Source organism: Cherax quadricarinatus, chromosome 38 (assembly GCF_038502225.1).
Source record: "Cherax quadricarinatus isolate ZL_2023a chromosome 38, ASM3850222v1, whole genome shotgun sequence".
Classification (NCBI taxonomy): Eukaryota; Metazoa; Arthropoda; class Malacostraca; order Decapoda; family Parastacidae; genus Cherax; species Cherax quadricarinatus.
In genome coordinates, this window is record NC_091329.1 from 11,851,369 (window position 1) to 11,872,229 (window position 20,861).

General features: G+C 41.0%; 1 protein-coding gene across 1 annotated transcript in view; it reads left to right on the forward strand.

The window, feature by feature from the left end:
- The window catches only part of LOC128692864 (nephrin), a 45,323-nt gene extending 24,738 nt beyond the window's left edge, over window positions 1-20,585 (forward strand). Inside the window, exons 7-12 of the mRNA XM_070092103.1 lie at window positions 1,491-1,621; window positions 5,873-6,032; window positions 6,998-7,291; window positions 8,507-9,118; window positions 12,116-12,243; window positions 18,531-20,585. Coding sequence (XP_069948204.1) covers window positions 1,491-1,621; window positions 5,873-6,032; window positions 6,998-7,291; window positions 8,507-9,118; window positions 12,116-12,243; window positions 18,531-18,941 — 1,736 coding nt within the window. The 3' untranslated portion in view covers window positions 18,942-20,585. The remainder of the gene's footprint in view (window positions 1-1,490; window positions 1,622-5,872; window positions 6,033-6,997; window positions 7,292-8,506; window positions 9,119-12,115; window positions 12,244-18,530) is intronic.
- The last annotated feature ends 276 nt before the right edge of the window (window positions 20,586-20,861 follow it).

Genomic DNA, 20,861 nt, shown 5'->3' on the forward strand with positions numbered 1-20,861 from the left:
TCCTGCAGTCTAGGAAAACGCAATCTACCCAACCCTCTCTCTCATGTCTTACTTCTGTTACCTTGTCATAAAACTCCAGGAGGTTTGTGATACAAGATTTGCCTTCCATGAACCCATGCTGGTTTTCATTTATAATCTTGTTCCTTTCCAGGTGTTCGACCACTCTCCTCCTGATAATCTTCTCCATGACTTTGCACACAATACATGTCAGAGACACAGGTCTGTAGTTTAGTGCCTCGTTTCTGTTTCCTTTCTTAAATATGGGGACTACATTAGCTGTCTTCCATTTCTCAGGTAGTTGCCCAGTTTCAAGGGATGTGTTGAAGATTGTGGTTAGAGGCACACACAGCATCTCTGCTCCTTCTCTAAGGACCCATGGGGAGATGTTGTCCGGTCCCATCGCCTTTGAGGTGTCAAGGTCACTTAAGAGCTTCTTCACCTCCTCCTCAGTTGTTCGTATGTCATCCAACACTTGTTGGTATATTCCCTCTTGATGTTCCCTTCTGTTCTGTCTTCCCACAGCCCTTCCTGTCTCTACTGTAAAAACTTCCTTAAATCTCCTGTTCAGCTCCTCACATACCTCCTGATCATTTCTTGTGAGTTCTCCACCTTCTGTCCTTAATCTGATCACCTGGTCTTTGACTGTTGTCTTCCTCCTGATGTGGCTATACAACAGTTTCGGGTCTGTCTTGATTCTCGATGCTATGTCATTTTCATACTGTCGCTGGGCCTCCCTCCTTACCTGTGCGTACTCATTCCTGGCTCTGCGACTGTGTCTGTGTGTGTCTGTGTGTTTGTTTGTGTGTGTGTGTTTGTTTGTATGTGTGTGTGTGTTTTTGTGTGTGTGTGTGTGTGTGTGTGTGTGTGTGTGTGTGTGTGTGTGTGTGTGTGTGTGTGTGTGTGTGTGTGTGTGTGTGTGTGTGTGTTTTTGTGTGTGTGTGTGTGTGTGTGTGTGTGTGTGTGTGTGTGTGTGTGTGTGTGTGTGTGTGTGTGTGTGTGTGTGTGTGTGTGTGTGTGTTTGTTTGTGTGTGTGTGTGTGTGTGTGTGTGTGTGTGTGTGTGTGTGTGTGTGTGTTTGTGTGTGTTTGCACAGTAGACAGAGTTACTGTTTGAACAAGTTAGAAGGTTTTATTATGAATGCGAATGGGAGAGAAAGAGATACAAAAATAGAGAGAGAGAGAATGAATTATATTGTAAACTAACCCACATCATTCTTCTCCCCTCTTCTCTATTTCTTTCACGCAGACTGCCCCTCTCTCACAGCCCCTCAATCTCTCTCCCAGTTTCTCTCTCTGTCTCACTCTGTCCGTCTGTCTGCCTCTTTCTTTCTCTCTCTCTCTCTCTCTCTCTCTCTCTCTCTCTCTCTCTCTCTCTCTCTCTCTCTCTCTCTCTCTCTCTCTCTCTCTCTCTCTCTCTCTCTCTCTCTCTCTCTCTCTCTCTCTCTCTCTCGCACACTCTCCCAGTCTCTCACTCTCTCCGTCTCTCCCACAGACTCTCCCCGGCTGCGCCTCCGCCCGGGTAGAAACATGGACATGAACAAGATAAGAGAAGGAGACGATGTTTACTTCGACTGTCACATCGAAGCCAATCCTCGTTCCCTCGACGTCCTGTGGTTCCTTAATGTTAGTGCTACATCAATGTTAGTACTGCATCAATATTAGTACTGCATCAATGTTAGTACTGCATCAATGGTAGCATTACATCAATATTAGTATTACATCAATGTTAGTACTACATCAATGTTAGTACTACATTAATATTAGTACCCCATCAATGTTAGTACTACATCAATGTTAGTACTACATCAATGTTAGTACTACATCAGTGTTAGTACTACATCAATGTTAGTACTACATCAATGTTAGTACTACATCAATGTTAGTACTACATCAGTGTTAGTACTACATCAATGTTAGTACTGCATCAATGTTAGTACTACATCAATGTTAGTACTACATCAATGTTAGTACTACATCAATGGTAGTACTACATCAATGGTAGTACTACATTAATGTTAGTACTACATCAATGTTAGTACTGCATCAATGTTAGTACTACATCAATATTAGTACTACATCACTGTTAGTACTACATCAGTGTTAGTACTGCATCAACGTTAGTACTACATCAATGTTAGTACTACATCAATGTTAGTACTACATCAGTGTTAGTACTGCATCAATGTTAGTACTACATCAATGTTAGTACTACATCAATGTTAGTACTGCATCAATGTTAGTACTACATCAATGTTAGTACTACATCAGTGTTAGTACTGCATCAATGCTAGTACTACATCAATGTTAGTACTGCATCAATGTTAGTACTACATCAGTGTTAGTACTACATCAATGTTAGTACTACATCAGCGTTAGTACTTCATCAATGTTAGTATTGCATCAATGTTAGTACTACATCAGTGTTAGTACTACATCAATGTTAGTACTACATCAGCGTTAATACTTCATCAATGTCAGTATTGCATCAATGTTAGTACTACATCAGTGTTAGTACTACATCAATGTTAGTACTACATCAGTGTTAGTACTACATCAATGTTAGTACTACATCAATGTTAGTACTACATCAGTGTTAGTACTACATCAATGTTAGTACTACATCAGTGTTAGTACTACATCAATGTTAGTATTGCATCATTGTTAGTACTACATCAGTGTTAGTACTACATCAGTGTTAGTACTACATCAGTGTTAGTACTACATCAATGTTAGTACTACATCAATGTTAGTACTACATCAATGTTAGTACTACATCAGGGTTAGTACTACATCAGTGTTAGTACTACATCAATGTTAGTACTACATCAATGTTAGTACTACATCAATGTTAGTACTACATCAGTGTTAGTGCTACATCAATGTTAGTACTACATCAATGTTAGTACTACATCAGTGTTAGTACTACATCAGTGTTAGTACTACATCAATGTTAGTACTACATCAGTGTTAGTGCTACATCAATGTTAGTACTACATCAATGTTAGTACTACATCAGTGTTAGTACTACATCAATGTTAGTACTACATCAATGTTAGTACTACATCAGGGTTAGTACTACATCAATGTTAGTACTACATCAATGTTAGTACTACATCAATGTTAGTACTACATCAGGGTTAGTACTACATCAGTGTTAGTACTACATCAATGTTAGTACTACATCAATGTTAGTACTACATCAATGTTAGTACTACATCAGTGTTAGTACTACATCAATGTTAGTACTACATCAATGTTAGTACTACATCAGGGTTAGTACTACATCAGTGTTAGTACTACATCAATGTTAGTACTACATCAGGGTTAGTACTACATCAGTGTTAGTACTACATCAATGTTAGTACTACATCAGTGTTAGTACTACATCAGTGTTAGTACTACATCAATGTTAGTACTACATCAATGTTAGTACTACATCAGTGTTAGTACTACATCAATGTTAGTACTACATCAATGTTAGTACTACATCAGTGTTAGTACTACATCAATGTTAGTACTACATCAATGTTAGTACTACATCAATGTTAGTACTACATCAATGTTAGTACTACATCAATGTTAGTACTACATCGGTGTTAGTACTACATCAATGTTAGTACTACATCAGTGTTAGTACCCCATCAGTCTTAGTACTACATCAATGTTAGTACTACATCAATGTTAGTACTACATCAATGTTAGTACTACATCAATGTTAGTACTACATCGGTGTTAGTACCCTATCAGTCTTAGTACTGCATCAATGTTAGTACTACATCAATGTTAGTACTACATCAATGTTAGTACTACATCAATGTTAGTACTACATCGGTGTTAGTACCCCATCAGTCTTAGTACTACATCAGTGTTAGTACTACATCAATGTTAGTACTACATCAATGTTAGTACTACATCAATGTTAGTACTACATCAGTGTTAGTACTACATCAATGTTAGTACTACATCAATGTTAGTACTACATCAGAGTTAGTACCCCATCAGTCTTAGTACTACATCAATGTTAGTACTACATCAATGTTAGTACTACATCAATGTTAGTACTACATCAATGTTAGTACTACATCAGTGTTAGTACTACATCAATGTTAGTACTACATCAGGGTTAGTACTACATCAGAGTTAGTACCCCATCAGTCTTAGTACTACATCAATGTTAGTACTACATCAATGTTAGTACTACATCAATGTTAGTACTACATCAATGTTAGTACTACATCAATGTTAGTACTACATTAATGTTAGTACTGCATCAATGTTAGTACTACATCAATGTTAGTACTACATCAATGTTAGTACTACATTAATGTTAGTACTGCATCAATGTTAGTACTACAGTAATGTTAGTACTGCATCAATGTTAGTACTACATCAATGTTAGTACTACATCAATGTTAGTACTACATCAATGTTAGTACTACATCAGTGTTAGTACTACATCAATGTTAGTACTACATCAATGTTAGTACTACATTAATGTTAGTACTGCATCAATGTTAGTACTACATCAATGTTAGTACTACATCAATGTTAGTACTACATCAATGTTAGTACTACATCAGTGTTAGTACTACATCAATGTTAGTACTACATCAATGTTAGTAATACATCAATGTTAGTTCTACATTAATGTTAGTACTGCATCAATGTCAGTACTACATCAATGTTAGTACTACATCAATGTTAGTACTACATCAATGTTAGTACTACATCAGTGTTAGTACTACATCAATGTTAGTACTACATCAGTGTTAGTACTACATCAATGTTAGTACTGCATCAATGTTAGTACTACATCAATGTTAGTACTACATCAATGTTAGTACTACATCAATGTTAGTACTACATCAATGTTAGTACTACATCAGTGTTAGTACTACATCAATGTTAGTACTACATCAATGTTAGTACTACAGCAATGTTAGTACTACATCAATGTTAGTACTACATCAATGTTAGTACTACATCAATGTTAGTGCTACATTAATGTTAGTACTGCATCAATGTTAGTACTACATCAATGTTAATACTACATCAGTGTTAGTACTATATCAATGTTAGTACTACATCAATGTTAGTACTACATCAATGTTAGTACTACATCAATGTTAGTACTGCATCAATGTTAGTACTACATTAAAGTTAGTACTACATCAGTGTTAGTACTACATCAATGTTAGTACTACATCAATGTTGGTACTACATCAGTGTTAGTGCTACATCAATGTTAGTACTGCATCAATGTTAGTACTACATCAATGTTATTACTACATCAATGTTAGTACTACATTAATGTTAGTACTACATCAGTGTTAGTACTACATCAATGTTAGTACTACATCAATGTTAGTACTACATCAGTGTTAGTGCTACATCAATGTTAGTACTGCATCAATGTTAGTACTACATCAGTGTTAGTACTACATCAGTGTTAGTACTACATCAATGTTAGTACTACATCAATGTTAGTACTACATCAATGTTAGTACTGCATCAATGTTAGTACTACATCAATGTTAGTACTACATCAGTGTTATTACTACATCAATGTTAGTACTACATCAATGTTAGTACTACATCAATGTTAGTACTACAGCAATGTTAGTACTACATCAATGTTAGTACTACATCAGTGTTAGTACTACATCAATGTTAGTACTACATCAGTGTCAGTACCCCATCAATGTTAGTACTACATCAGTGTTGTTAGTACTGCATTAACATTGCTATTAACACTTCTCTGTTGCTATTACTACATCAATGTTAGGCACAATATCTCTGTCTGTCTGTCTGTCTGTCTCTCTCTCTCTCTCTGACTACGTTATCTGATGATCGACAGCTAGTACTTGCTTACAGGGAGAGGAGCTCCAGCAGAACGTGTCTGCAGGAGTCATTCAGAGTAACCAGAGTCTTGTCCTTCAAGGTGTTACTCGACGCTCAACTGGCCTCTACAGCTGCTCCGCCTCCAATCTCCAGGGCTCTGCAACCTCCAATAACCTTAAGCTTAGTGTCAAGTGTAAGTGTATACATATATATATATATATATATATATATATATATATATATATATATATATATATATATATATATATATATATATATATATATATATATATATATATATATATATATATATATATATATATATATATATATATATATATATATATATATATATATATATATATATATGTATATATATATATATATACATTATTGTACCCAATAACAACACTGCGACTAGCCAAGGAGTCGAACCCATGCTGCTTTGGCTCGCCTAATGGTGAGCGAAATCTGATGACGCTCTAGTCTACGAAACCACACAATCCGAGCATTGTGTGGTTCCGTGGACTAGAGCGTCATGAGATTTTGCTCACCATTAGGCGGGCCAAAGCAATATGGGTTCGACTCCTTGGCTAGTCGCAGTGTTGTTATTGATATGTGTGTGTGTGTGTGTGTGTGTGTGTGTGTGTGTGCGTGTGTGTTTGTGTGTGTGGTATAGGTGATTCAGTTTTTTATTCACTTGGTAAATAATTGTTTCCTTGTTTGATGTCATTCTAACAAAGTTCGTTCGTAAAGCTAAAATTTTCTAGTTATCAAATGTGTTATATTGTCAAGCTATTCTTTTGTTATTATAAAAGACTTATGGAACTCTCCCTCTGGTTGGCATTACAGTCCACCTGGAGGAAAATGGAACGTATTATAAGAAGCATCGGAACTTTTTACTTTACCGTGAAGGAAGGAGACTCTGGGGATTTTAACTTGCGTTGTGCGGATTCTAGCAACGAGCCACATTATTTTATTAATATTTTCTATGATTATTGGACGGAGGATCGAGCCTTTAGTGTTAGCATGCGTGTCTGGTGACCGTATGATTCCGGTTTGAATCCCATATTCCTCCTTCTTAGTAAATTTTCAAACATGTATTCACAAATTCTGTAATTGTTCTGACTGTGTGATTGGGGGGGGTGGGGGTTCTAGTTTCTCCTGTGTGCTCGCTTGGCCAGAAGTGGGTGTACGGGGGCAGCCGTCAACAGGCTGTCAACGTCAGCTGTCAGGTGGAGTCCTACCCGGAGGCTCGCAGTTTCCGCTGGGCCTTCAACACCTCTACGGATTACGTGGAGATCCCTGACGAGTTGATTGAGGTGTGGGGAGGCGGGAGCATGGTCACCTATACGCCACAGACACATCACGACTTCGGCTCCCTGCTGTGCTGGGGACGCAACGAAGTAGACGCCCAGCGTGTGCCCTGTGTCTTCCACGTCGTCCCAGCAGGTCTGTGTCACCTGTTCACCTGTTCATCACCAGCCAGGAATACTTAAACCTTCAAAGACGGGCTTAAAGTAAACTCTTAGTGTATGTCAGTAAAACACAATGTGGGTTATGGCATTTTATTGTGAAGACGTTTCGGCTACCAGGGACTTTATCAGCTCACACTAAGAACAAAAACATTGGTATTTAAGGTTAGAGAGGGGTCCTGAGGCAAAAGAATGAAATTATGAAGCCACGTATGAGTTGCCAACCCAGTAAGTGAAGTTTGGTGATCTCAGTATCAGGTGCTAAGAAAACAAGTCTTGATAAAGCATCGTAGATTGTGAATGATTCTGAGTTTAGGTTGATGATTTTGGGAGTGGTTATTACTGCGGATTCTCAACGTAATCTGGTGTGACGGTCATTTATGCGACTGCTCAGGATTCGCAGTAACAGCCACAGCTAATACCATTAGTCAAACCACAAGATTATTCAGTCTCCGAAGTTTTATCGAAGCTAATTTTCCCGGTATCTGATACTGCGATCATAGAACCTCACTGGGCTGGCTACTCTCATGTGTCTTAACTTCATTCTCTTACCTTAGGACCTCATGTCTTGTCCTGTGTGAACTGATAGTCACTGGTGAACGTAACGTACTTATGTATGGTTTTGTATCGTTCTGTAACGGAGACGCGATGACGCCCAGAAATGTTTCTGAACTCCCAGGTCCTTTTTATTTAAGGTTTTTTGTTGCGTCACCTTTCTTTACTTGACTTTCTTAGACTGTTAACACAGTTGGGTTACAGGTATATTATTATTATTATTATTATTATTATTATTATTATTATTTAGGAGTAATAGGCTCGTAACCCTTTCTCCTGTATAAATTACTAAATATAAAATAAGAAAAACTTTCATTTCTTCTTTTTCGGGTTACACTGCCTGTGTGTTAAAAAATATTATTATTACATTCGCGGGGAAGCGCTAAACTCTTAAGGATCATAGAGCAACTGTGGAATGGTATTAAATCAAATCTGATCCCAGACAGACAATATATACAGTACACTGTGAGAAGCTCTCATCTATTTTGCATGACTGATTATCTGCCTACAGTCTCCCAAACTACCCAGAACTGCTCTTTGAACTCCTACACGTACACCTGGAATATAATACAAATAAATACGTAAATGCTTCAGTGTGTTTAATCAGTCTACAAGCGTGTGTACACTCATCCCACAGGTGTTCCCGAACCCGTGAACAACTGCAGTGCTTGGCACAACGTCAGCGCCGCCGGCCAAGTAGTGGTGGCCTGCCTGGCCGGCTGGGGCGGCGGACTCGCCCAGACCTTCACACTTGAGGTTCGCCAGGGACCCTCGAGCTCTCAGGGGGTCGAGGACCCGTCCTCTTCTGCCCCAGGGACGGTCCTGGCTGCCCTGAGGCACCAACCTGAGCCTCACTTCACCGTGATGGGTCTCACTCCTGGGAAGGAGTATTACCTGGCGGTGATAGCATCGAACTCACAGGGATCAGCGCCCCCGACCGTCCTGGTCCACCTGACCCCCATCGACGTCGCAGAGAAGCGTACTAGCGCAGTCGTGGCTGAGGCGTCCTCTGGGGGCGAGCTGGAGAAAGTCATGCCAGTTATGGGCGTGGTGTTGGGCGTCTTAACGGGCGTATTACTATGTGGAGTGGCTCTCGTGGTGGGCGTGCGTGCTCGAGCCTGGCACGCGAGAGCTCACGCCCACGCCCTCACCAGAATCGTGTACAACGAAGCCTCTAAGGCTGGAGACGACGGAGGTTTTAGACAACAGCAACAGCAAACAAGACCTGACATTATCCTGGTGAAGGAAGGTAAGTTAATGGAACACACGAAGATACATAAAGGCAGACAGACACAATCTCTACAGATCGACAGATACACAACAAAACAGAGATACACGACAGAAACAAAACAATCTTCACTACAGACAGAAGGAAAACTAGAGTTTCCATCACAGACATAACAAACAACTCAACGCAGTTATAACTAAATATAATCACCTGGTTAGTTCATTACCAGTTCTTACAGATTATTTCCGATTATTAAATGTAACAACTCTGCTATATTTTTTTTTCCATCATAACAAGATCCAAAAGTTAGTTATCTATTAACACGTGAGATATATACACTTTTCCATGCGCAACACTTTGGTATCTTAGTTCTAGAACATTTTTCGTACACAGTAAGTGTACACCTCATGGAACTGAACACTTTTTGAGGCTGTGGGACTGATCACGTCATCCTTTACCTCACCACTGCTTCCGTTATCTCTAATTTTCTTCACCTATGTATTCGGCTGAAGACGCCTATGTGTAAATGAAACATTTCCGAAATAAAAATCCCAAGGTGTTGGACATGTGTCTTATTCATCAGTATGTTTTCCATGGTAAACTGAGAGCCAAGAACATTATCGGCAGCTCTTCAAAGGGACAGACAGGTAGCATTATACTACAGGCCATTGTCACTGACTTGCATAGTACAATATGAACAATCAGAAGACTGGTGGAGCACTTGAAAAGGAGATGGGTCATATATAACAAAAAGCACAGTTATAGATATGGTAAATCCGGTCGCACAGACCTTCTTGGGTTCTGCGACAAAGTAATAGAAGTCAGGCAAGAGAGAGAGAGAGAGAGAGAGAGGAGGAATGGACTGCAGTGGATCAACGAATACTAAATAGGAAGACATCAAAGAGTGATTTACCGAGAAGAGGTGTCAGAATGGGCAAATATTATAAGTGAGGTTCCACTAGGGATCCGTACTGGGACCTGCATTATTTCCGGCAGACGTGAATGACAAGTAGGAACGAAAACAGAACGATGTAACCCTGCTCGTGGATGATGTGAAACTAATGAGAAAATAAAAGACAGGACAGGACGAGGAAAGCCTGTAAACACACCTGGACAAGCTGCAGGATTTGTCTCATAATTAATTATTGTAATTCAACCAGCAAATAAAAGGACCAAGAACGGATTACATATTCGGGGGACAAAGGCTGTAAACCTCTCTCTCTCTCTCTCTCTTAATACTACTGATTGCGAAAAGGATTTAGGAGTTCTGGTTAGCAGTAATCTGAAACCAAGGCAACAGTGCATAAGTGGTCGCAATAAAGCTAACAGATTCCTTGGCTTCGTATCAAGAAGTATAAATAATAGAAGTCCTCAGGCTGTTCTTCAACTCTATATATCCTTGGTAAGGCTCATTTAGATTATGCTGCACAGTTCTGGTCACCGTATTACAGAATGGATATAAATGCTCTGGAAAACGTACAGAGGAGGATGACAAAGTTGATCCCATGTATCAGAAATCTGTCCTATGAGGATAGACTGAGAACCCTGAATCTGCACTCTCTAGAAAGGTGTAGAATTAGGGGGGATATGATTGAGGTGTATAAATGGAAAACAGGAATAAACAAAGGGGATGTAAATAGCGTGCTGAAAATATCTAGCCAAAACAGGACTCGTAGCAATGGTTTTAAGTTGGAAAAAATCAGATTCAGAAAATATATAGGAAAGCACTGGTTTGGTAATAGAGTTGTGGATGAGTGGAACAAACTCCTGAGTACCGTCATAAAAGCTAAGACCTTGTGTAGTTTTAAAAATAGGTTGGATAAATACATGAGTGGGTGTGGGTGGGTGTGAGTTGGACCTGACTAGCTTGTGCTACCAGGTCCGATGCCGTGCTCCTTCCTTAAGTGGAGGTGACCTGACTAGGTGGTCATTGTTCTAGCCGGGGAGTGGCATGGACCTGCTTCGCATGGCCTGTTGCAGTGTTCCTCCATTCTTATGTTCTCTCTCTTTCTCTCTCTCTCTCTCTCTCTCTCTCTCTCTCTCTCTCTCTCTCTCTCTCTCTCTCTCTCTCTCTCTCTCTCTCTCTCTCTCTCTCTCTCTCTCTCTCTTTCTCTCTCTCACACACACTGGCAACCCATGCTTGAGTCTCCGTCATTTCCACACTATTAGCTTGACTCCGTTCACAGTTTAATGGCTTGGAAACAGGTCATTAAGTTCATCAGAGATATAAGAAAAAACGCAATGGTGCAATAACGTAAGCAATAAATCATAGACTCCTCAGATGAGCTTGTTTATGAATCAATACCAGGACATGGAAATGTGACTCCTGGTGTTCTGGACCAACAGAAACACACTTGTCACGGTCATCTCTTGTTGTCACAGTCAGCACTTGTTGTTATGGTTAACTACTGCTGTCAAGGAGAACTATTGTTGTAATAAAGTTGGTAGAATTGCCGACAATATGTAAAGTAAAAGGACACATGTGCAACTAATGTGACGTTTTATTGTGGCAACGTTTCGCTCTCCAGGAGCTTTATCAATGGCTTGATAAAGCTCCTGGAAAGCGAAACGTTGCCACAATAAAATGTCACATTAGTTGCACTTGTGTCCTTTTACTTTACAGAACTATTGTTGTCACGGTGAGAGTCTCTCCGGGTTTAACGTTACGTTAGACAGAGTGCATAATTAATTCACACATATTTTAGTAATAGTAATAGCTGTATTGCTATTATTATTATTATTATTATTATTGTTATTATTATTATTATTGTTGTTGTTGTTGTTGTTGTTGTTGTTGTTGTTGTTGTTGTTGTTGTTGTTGTTGTTGTTGTTATTATTATTATTATTATTATTATTATCTTAGAACCAATGTCATTTACATAATATTCTTAATACATTTACAATAACTGCTTCTCTCCGTGTTATTGCTATTACACATAAAATTAATACTGTAATAATTCATAAATATTTACAGCAGCATTAAAATATCTCAAAAAAAAAAATGTACTCTTCTTACAGGAGTCAGCGACGGTGAGAGAGAGGAAGAGGGAGAGAAAGAAAAGGAGCTGGTGGTGGGGGTGAGGGAGAAGGAGGGAGAAGGTAGAGAGGACCATCTCCACCACAACTATGGTCCTCACCTTCACTGTGTGAGTTTCTGGCCCTCTGTGTACTCGCCCAGTTATGTGTGTTGTATATGTGAATGACGTGCCCGTAAAGACAGTAAGATCCCTCCTCGTAGATGATATAAAATTAATGACGAAAATATGAGCCGATGAGGACAAGCAAAATTACAAATGGATCTGAGTAAACTGGAAAATTGGGGTTGAACCCTAATTCTTGAATTAACAGGTGCTCCTTACTCCCTGCTATTTCTCTTCATTCTTAATGTATTTTTTTACTGCCCTCACATCTATGGATATTTTTTTGTCTCTTTGGACAACTTATAACTTCCAGTTTTCTTTTGTGTGTGCATTTATGTACATTGCATATGTTCAATTATATATATCAGTCACCCATTTCATTTTGCGAGGGGGACGGACTTGGCTCTGGGTCCGTCTTCGTAACCATCAACTGGCTGGTGGGTGACAGCCCTATCATTTCTATGTCAAACCTCTGTATGGAGTTCGATTTTAGCATGTTATTGTACTGTTCACTCCCCCCTCGACATTTCCATGTTAAGTGTTTTTACGATACCCGTGAGTCATTCATTTGTGCAGTCTCCAGCTCTGCTCTCCAGTTCTCGCTTCATCCCTGGCTAGGAGTCGATCCCTGTCTACTCCTTTCATGTCTTAGAGCACCGTACACATCACGATCACATTCCTTCCCATTCTTAGAATACAGAATATCTACCTCCCACTTTCTCCTTTCCACAGATGATCCCTCTAAGCTTTCCCTAGCTTCGTACACACAGGCACCGCACACTCAAGAATGATACTCACGTACGAAGGCAATAATGCTTTGGTCATGTCCCCCATCCAGGTTACTAAGTGCCACTCCCATGTTGATGCCACTACGTTTATATGTGCTTCAGAAGACATGTACAGAGCAATGATCACTCCCAGGTCTCTCTCCACAGCTGCTTCCTGGTTTGTTTTTCCATATGGCACTATGTCTTTCATCTCCCCTCTCTGGCTTTTAACATTAAAACGTTACTCCGATGGAAAAAAAAAATATTCAATAGACCATTCCTGAAATCCATTGAAACCAGAAAACTATCCAACTCTTCTGCTGTTCAGGTATTGCCTTATCCAGGCCAACACCTTCCCGACACCCAGGCTGACTACATACTCCCATACAGCCTTCCATAGCACCCTAACAAAAGCATTCACACACATGAAGAACACGCTGTTCGATCATTGCTACATCACTCTCATCTAACCCCATGCCAGTCCATCACATAGCTGTACAGAGTCTGCAAGGTACAGTACTTATTTACGAATCCATGCTGGAACCACTTGCCTTCCCTCCAGATAATCAACGAATTTTTTCCCCTCAGTGCCTTAAGCAACTTGCACACTACACTCGCTATTGACACCAGTCTGCAAGCCAGGCACCCCTGCCCATGTGCTTCCCTTCAAGACTGGCATCTCGTATGTCACCCTCCAGTCGTCTGGCACTCCACCCGTGTAATTACCTCTTTGTGAATACAGGAGAAGAGCTATGTTCCTGGATTCCAGCCATCAGTATTTATGTCAAATATTTTATAACTTCTAGCGACTGTAGCTTTACTTTCTCCTACCGAAACCCATATTATTATTATTATTATTATTATTATTATTATTATTATTATTATTATTATTATTATTATTATTATTATTATTATTAAAGTACTGTGTGTGTAATCATTTTATCAGTATTCACCTTCTTGTGGTTACATGGGTCGAGTCTACAGCTCCGGCCTGACTCTTAAGGGGCACCTAAGTTCACCTGTCTTCTAATAACATGTTCATTTTTTCCACTATAATCTACCTTACCCATAATTTCTATCGCATTTGCAGATCTCTGCAACACAATTGTCCTCAAAGATTTGTTAAGTTATACCATGAATTAAGTAAAGATCCTGGACTTCACCTTACGAAACAGACAAAGCAAATGCGACAGTAATTAAGGACAAGGTAGATTATAGTGGAAAAATGAACATGTTATTACAAAACAGGGAAACTTACGTGCCTCTTAACTGGCTGTTACCGGGTTCACTCTTAGCCTTGCCATGCCTATCACACCTCTTCTTAAAGTTATGTAAAAAGCCTGCATCCAACATCTCTTTCTCATGATCATTCTACATCCTGACCATCCTGAGGCTGAGAAAATGCTTTCTCACATCCCTGTAACTCAGCTGTCACTTTAAATTTCTGTTGTCCCATCACGTACCTGCTTATCGTCTCTTGAACTGTCTATACCTGGCTACACTATTGATTTATCTGAGTATTTTGTACGTCATTATCATGTCCCCCCTGTTTCTTCTAACTTTTAATGTAGATAGCTAAAGCTCCTCTAGTCTCTCCTATCAGTTCATTTTTCTCGTTCAGGGACTAGTTGTGTTGCGAACCTTTGCACTTTCTCCACACACAAAAAAAATTCTATATATTCTTTAAAACGAATTCATTCACATTAAAAAATAAACAATAAACTACGCAATTCGAAAATATTAATATTAAATAAACTAACCAACTTTATTACCACGAAACAAAAATGCAATGCATGAAGTATTAAAATTAAAGCGTGAACAAGTGAACAAATTTGTTACCCAGTTGTTCATTTATGGCCTCAGTTGAACAAAAGTGGCCAGCAACAGCTCGGATGGCCAGATACTTCCACGCGATCAGTGGACGGAGGATTGAGCCTCCACCACCCAGTAACGCTACATGACCCACACGGGTTCAGCCTTTCATCAAATACATCATAAGTTGAGCAATTCCGTCACATGTACAAGTGTTTATGCATTAATTTTTAATATTTTATGCGCCAGTGTAGTGTTTTATGGTAATATAGTTTGATCACAGTGGGACCTGTGTTACCCTTCCCATGTTGTGTTTGATCACAGTGGGACCTGTGTTACCCTTCCCATGTTGTGTTTGGTCACAGTGGGACCCGTGTTACCCTTCCCATGTTGTGTTTGGTCACAGTGGGACCCGTGTTACCCTTCCCATGTTGTGTTTGATCACAGTGGGACCCGTGTTACCCTTCCCATGTTGTGTTTGATCACAGTGGGACCCGTGTTACCCTTCCCATGTTGTGTTTGATCACAGTGGGACCCGTGTTACCCTTCCCATGTTGTGTTTGGTCACAGTGGGACCCGTGTTACCCTTCCCATGTTGTGTTTGGTCAAAGTGGGACCCGTGTTACCCTTCCCATGTTGTGTTTGATTACAGTGGGACCCGTGTTACAATTCCCATGTTGTGTTTGATCACACTGGGACCCGTGTTACCCTTCCCATGTTGTGTTTGATCACAGTGGGACCCGTGTTACCCTTCCCATGTTGTGTTTGATCACAGTGGGACCTGTGTTACCCTTCCCATGTTGTGTTTGGTCACAGTGGGACCTGTGTTACCCTTCCCATGTTGTGTTTGATCACACTGGGACCCGTGTTACCCCTCCCATGTTGTGTTTGGTCACAGTGGGACCCGTGTTACCCTTCCCATGTTGTGTTTGATCACACTGGGACCCGTGTTACCCTTCCCATGTTGTGTTTGATCACAGTGGGACCCGTGTTACCCTTCCCATGTTGTGTTTGATCACAGTGGGACCTGTGTTACCCTTCCCATGTTGTGTTTGGTCACAGTGGGACCTGTGTTACCCTTCCCATGTTGTGTTTGATCACACTGGGACCTGTGTTACCCTTCCCATGTTGTGTTTGATCACACTGGGACCTGTGTTACCCTTCCCATGTTGTGTTTGATCACACTGGGACCTGTGTTACCCTTCCCATGTTGTGTTTGGTCAAAGTGGGACCCGTGTTACCCTTCCCATGTTGTGTTTGATCACACTGGGACCTGTGTTACCCTTCCCATGTTGTGTTTGATCACAGTGGGACCCGTGTTACCCTTCCCATGTTGTGTTTGGTCACAGTGGGACCCGTGTTACCCTTCCCATGTTGTGTTTGATCACACTGGTACCTGTGTTACCCTTCCCATGTTGTGTTTGGTCACAGTGGGACCCGTGTTACCCTTCCCATGTTGTGTTTGATCACAGTGGGACCCGTGTTACCCTTCCCATGTTGTGTTTGATCACAGTGGGACCTGTGTTACCCTTCCCATGTTGTGTTTGGTCACAGTGGGACCCGTGTTACCCTTCCCATGTTGTGTTTGATCACAGTGGGACCCGTGTTACCCTTCCCATGTTGTGTTTGGTCACAGTGGGACCCGTGTTGCCCTTCCCATGTTGTGTTTGATCACAGTGGGACCCGTGTTACCCTTCCCATGTTGTGTTTGATCACAGTGGGACCTGTGTTACCCTTCCCATGTTGTGTTTGGTCACAGTGGGACCCGTGTTACCCTTCCCATGTTGTGTTTGGTCACAGTGGGACCCGTGTTACCCTTCCCATGTTGTGTTTGATCACACTGGGACCTGTGTTACCCTTCCCATGTTGTGTTTGATCACAGTGGGACCCGTGTTACCCTTCCCATGTTGTGTTTGATCACAGTGGGACCTGTGTTACCCTTCCCATGTTGTGTTTGGTCACAGTGGGACCCGTGTTACCCTTCCCATGTTGTGTTTGATCACAGTGGGACCCGTGTTACCCTTCCCATGTTGTGTTTGATCACAGTGGGACCCGTGTTACCCTTCCCATGTTGTGTTTGGTCACAGTGGGACCCGTGTTACCCTTCCCATGTTGTGTTTGATCACAGTGGGACCCGTGTTACCCTTCCCATGTTGTGTTTGATCACAGTGGGACCCGTGTTACCCTTCCCATGTTGTGTTTGGTCACAGTGGGACCCGTGTTACCCTTCCCATGTTGTGTTTGATCACAGTGGGACCCGTGTTACCCTTCCCATGTTGTGTTTGATCACAGTGGGACCTGTGTTACCCTTCCCATGTTGTGTTTGGTCACAGTGGGACCCGTGTTACCCTTCCCATGTTGTGTTTGATCACACTAGGACCTGTGTTACCCTTCCCATGTTGTGTTTGATCACAGTGGGACCTGTGTTACCCTTCCCATGTTGTGTTTGATCACAGTGGGACCCGTGTTACCCTTCCCATGTTGTGTTTGGTCACAGTGGGACCCGTGTTACCCTTCCCATGTTGTGTTTGGTCACAGTGGGTCCCGTGTTACCCTTCCCATGTTGTGTTTGGTCACAGTGGGACCCGTGTTACTCTTCCCATGTTGTGTTTGGTCACAGTGGGACCCGTGTTACCCTTCCCATGTTGTGTTTGATCACAGTGGGACCCGTGCTACCCTTCCCATGTTGTGTTTGATCACAGTGGGACCCGTGCTACCCTTCCCATGTTGTGTTTGATCACAGTGGGACCCGTGCTACCCTTCCCATGTTGTGTTTGGTCACAGTGGGACCCGTGTTACCCTTCCCATGTTGTGTTTAATCACAGTGGGACCCGAGCTACCCTTCCCATGTTGTGTTTGATCACAGTGGGACCCGTGTTACCCTTCCCATGTTGTGTTTGATCACACTGGGACCCGAGCTACCCTTCCCATGTTGTGTTTGATCACACTGGGACCCGAGCTACCCTTCCAATGTTGTATTTGATCACAGTGGGACCCGAGCTACCCTTCCAATGTTGTGTTAGACCACCATGGGGCCCGTACTAACCTTCCCATGTCGGGTTTGACCACACTGGGCCCCTACTAACCTTACTGTGTTGTATAGAAACACATCTAGTTGCTATGAGCCCAGCGTGACAAGGTGGGTAACACAATAGTCTGCTAGTTCTAGCACTGGCTTGCCGTGGGTTCGTACCCTCCATGGGTTGAATGGCTTACACTCGAGTCATTAAGATTTATCGAGTCGCTCTTGGTTACTTTAGTCACTATTACAATACTGTTAATATGGAAGCTGTGTATCTCATTATGACAGACTTTCTTTTGTTTACAACACTCACGTGTTTGCATCAAGCAATTTGTTTGTTTGGTAATTGTTTTTAACACGTCAGATATTTTCCACCGATGTAAGGTGACTCATAAAAAATAAGGAAACACATAAACCATAATTTTTTCAGGCACTGTCTCTATAACATTGATGAATGTCTGGAATAATTAAATATATTTAGTTGGATTAGGCTAAATTAAATTGTGCTTGTTATAATAAGGTTAGGTAAGTTTTCTAAGGTTCTTTTGGTAGAAATTATTAATTTTTACATTAACATAAATGAAAAAATATGTTTTTCAACATATAAGAGAAAATTTTAGAAAGTACTTAATTTTAAATGAGTTCTCGCTAATTGACCAATTTTACCTATTCAGAAATTGCTGTGGTTCCAGGGAATGCTGACGATGCAGGAAGAGTCGAGCACTCTCCCGCGGGGCGCCACCATCAGCAACTCAAGCAGTAAGGATCCACCTGCTGGAGTACAGCAAACCAACGTCGGGGCTTCCTCCTCCAGCGTTGGGGCCTCCTCCTCCAGTGCTGGCGGCTTCTCCTCCAGCGCTGGCGGCTCCTCCACCAACGCTGGTGACTCTTCTTCCAGCGTTGGTGGCCCCTCCTCCAGTTCTGGTGATCCCTCCCCTAGCACCTGTTACGGCGTCCAGGGTCACCATCCCGAGAAAGATGCCTCTCTAGAGGGGTGTTCGAGTACCCAGGGTAGAACTGACCGGCTCTCCCTTGCCCCTGGTGGTACCAGGACACAACTGGTTACCTGTGGGTCAAGAAGCACTCAGGAGAGCTCTGTCTAGTGCGTGTACTCACCTATTTGTGGTTGCAGGAGTCGAGTCTTAGCTCCTAGCGTGTGTGTGTGTGTGTGTGTGTGTGTGTAAACGCCTAATATACCTTCCGGTTAACGGAAGGGCAAGTGTGCATGTAACTTTAAGTATGTAAATGTGTGTGTGTTCATATGCACGTATAACAATACTCTATACATACGCCTGAGTATCTCTGCGAATAAGCTCCTGTATACACCTACATATTCTTCTACATAAATGATTAGATTGTCTGCCAATACGCTACACCTGCAGATGTGCTCACGTCTCAAGGACAGAGAAACTGCATGCCCCCAATACCAGACCGAACTATGATACCTCAGGGCAAGAGATGCACGTAATGTATATCTCTATAAGAGACTAGGCTACGAGGACACTCATTCTATGGATACTGTGAGACCGCGAGACCATAAAACATTCATGCTTCCCCAGACCTCTCTTCCTAAAGCACTAGTTCCCTGTTCACGAGAGAAGAAATAAATCGTCTACTAAATCTCAGTTTGATCTATTAATGTGAGTGGTGATGGATTCGAACGCCGACACTCTGTTAAACAGGAAGACAGAAGAGTATTCGGATAGATCTGGTCGGAGACGTGGATTGTAAGTTGAAAAGTAGGTAGGAGGAAAGAGCATTTTTCTTTAAAACGATATTAGATGTTTGGAAACCAGACAAACGAGTCGATAAAAAGAGGATTTTTGGAGTTATTAACTGTGACATTAAGTGCCCACAACAATACCCAGCTGCGAGCAGTGAAGAAAGAACTTCTTGAAGGACGGAGGTAAACTAGAGAGGGTGCTGAGAACGCAAGGAAGAACTCAAAGCAGTGAGTCTTCCCTTGTTGAGGAAACAGAGATGGTGAAGCGTCATTTCAACCTTCAACATGGATGAGACTCCTCGAACACAGAGAACTGTTTGAAGTGTAAAGTAACTCGGTAACACAAAACAACGACACGGAACAATGAAACACTCTTCCCTTTGACGTTGCAAGCGGAAAATCAATACTGTCCTTTAATAACCGGTTGGACAAACGTTTTGCAAACATCATGCGACACAGCGGCTGGTTGTGAGCACCGGAACCATATTACTTCATGGACTATCGTGGATGACCGTGTTGACTATTAACTACTCAGACCTAGTAGTAGTAGTTGTTGTTGTATAAATTACAGTAGCGATAGTAACAGCAGCTGCAGGAGTTTTAAAAGAAGCAGTGGATATCCAGTCTCCGCTTGCACCTTATTTTTACATAATAACCATGCACGTTAAATATGCGACATGGTAGATCTCTTTATAGCACTATGTGTTCTCTCTCTCTCTCTCTCTCTCTCTCTCTCTCTCTCTCTCTCTCTCTCTCTCTCTCTCTCTCTCTGTCTCTCTCTCTCTCTCTCTCTCTCTTTCCTTCCCTTTCAAACTCATTTTTTCTCAGGTTCAAGAAAAAAGCTCCTCAATAAACTAATTAAAACTCGTCACGTCAGGTTTTTCGACTTACTGGCAATTTCGACATCCCAAATCTTATTTTTTTTTTAGTAAAACAGTCACTTCATTGTCATCTGCTCCGAGATTTAAGATTTTAATTTCACCCATATTACATTTATATGAAGAAAATTATAAATTAATAATATTTTGGATATCTAAATATTTTCATCGTTCGCTCCTGCCTTATTAATTAGCAATATTTATTATATTTTCATAATTCTGCCCAATTTACCGTCACGAATATATATATATATATATATATATATATATATATATATATATATATATATATATATATATATATATATATATATATATATATATATATATATATATATATATATATATATATATATATTCGCTTCAGTGCCGGAATGGGCAGAATTTAGAATACCTTTAAAGAAGATTCAACTACATGCATG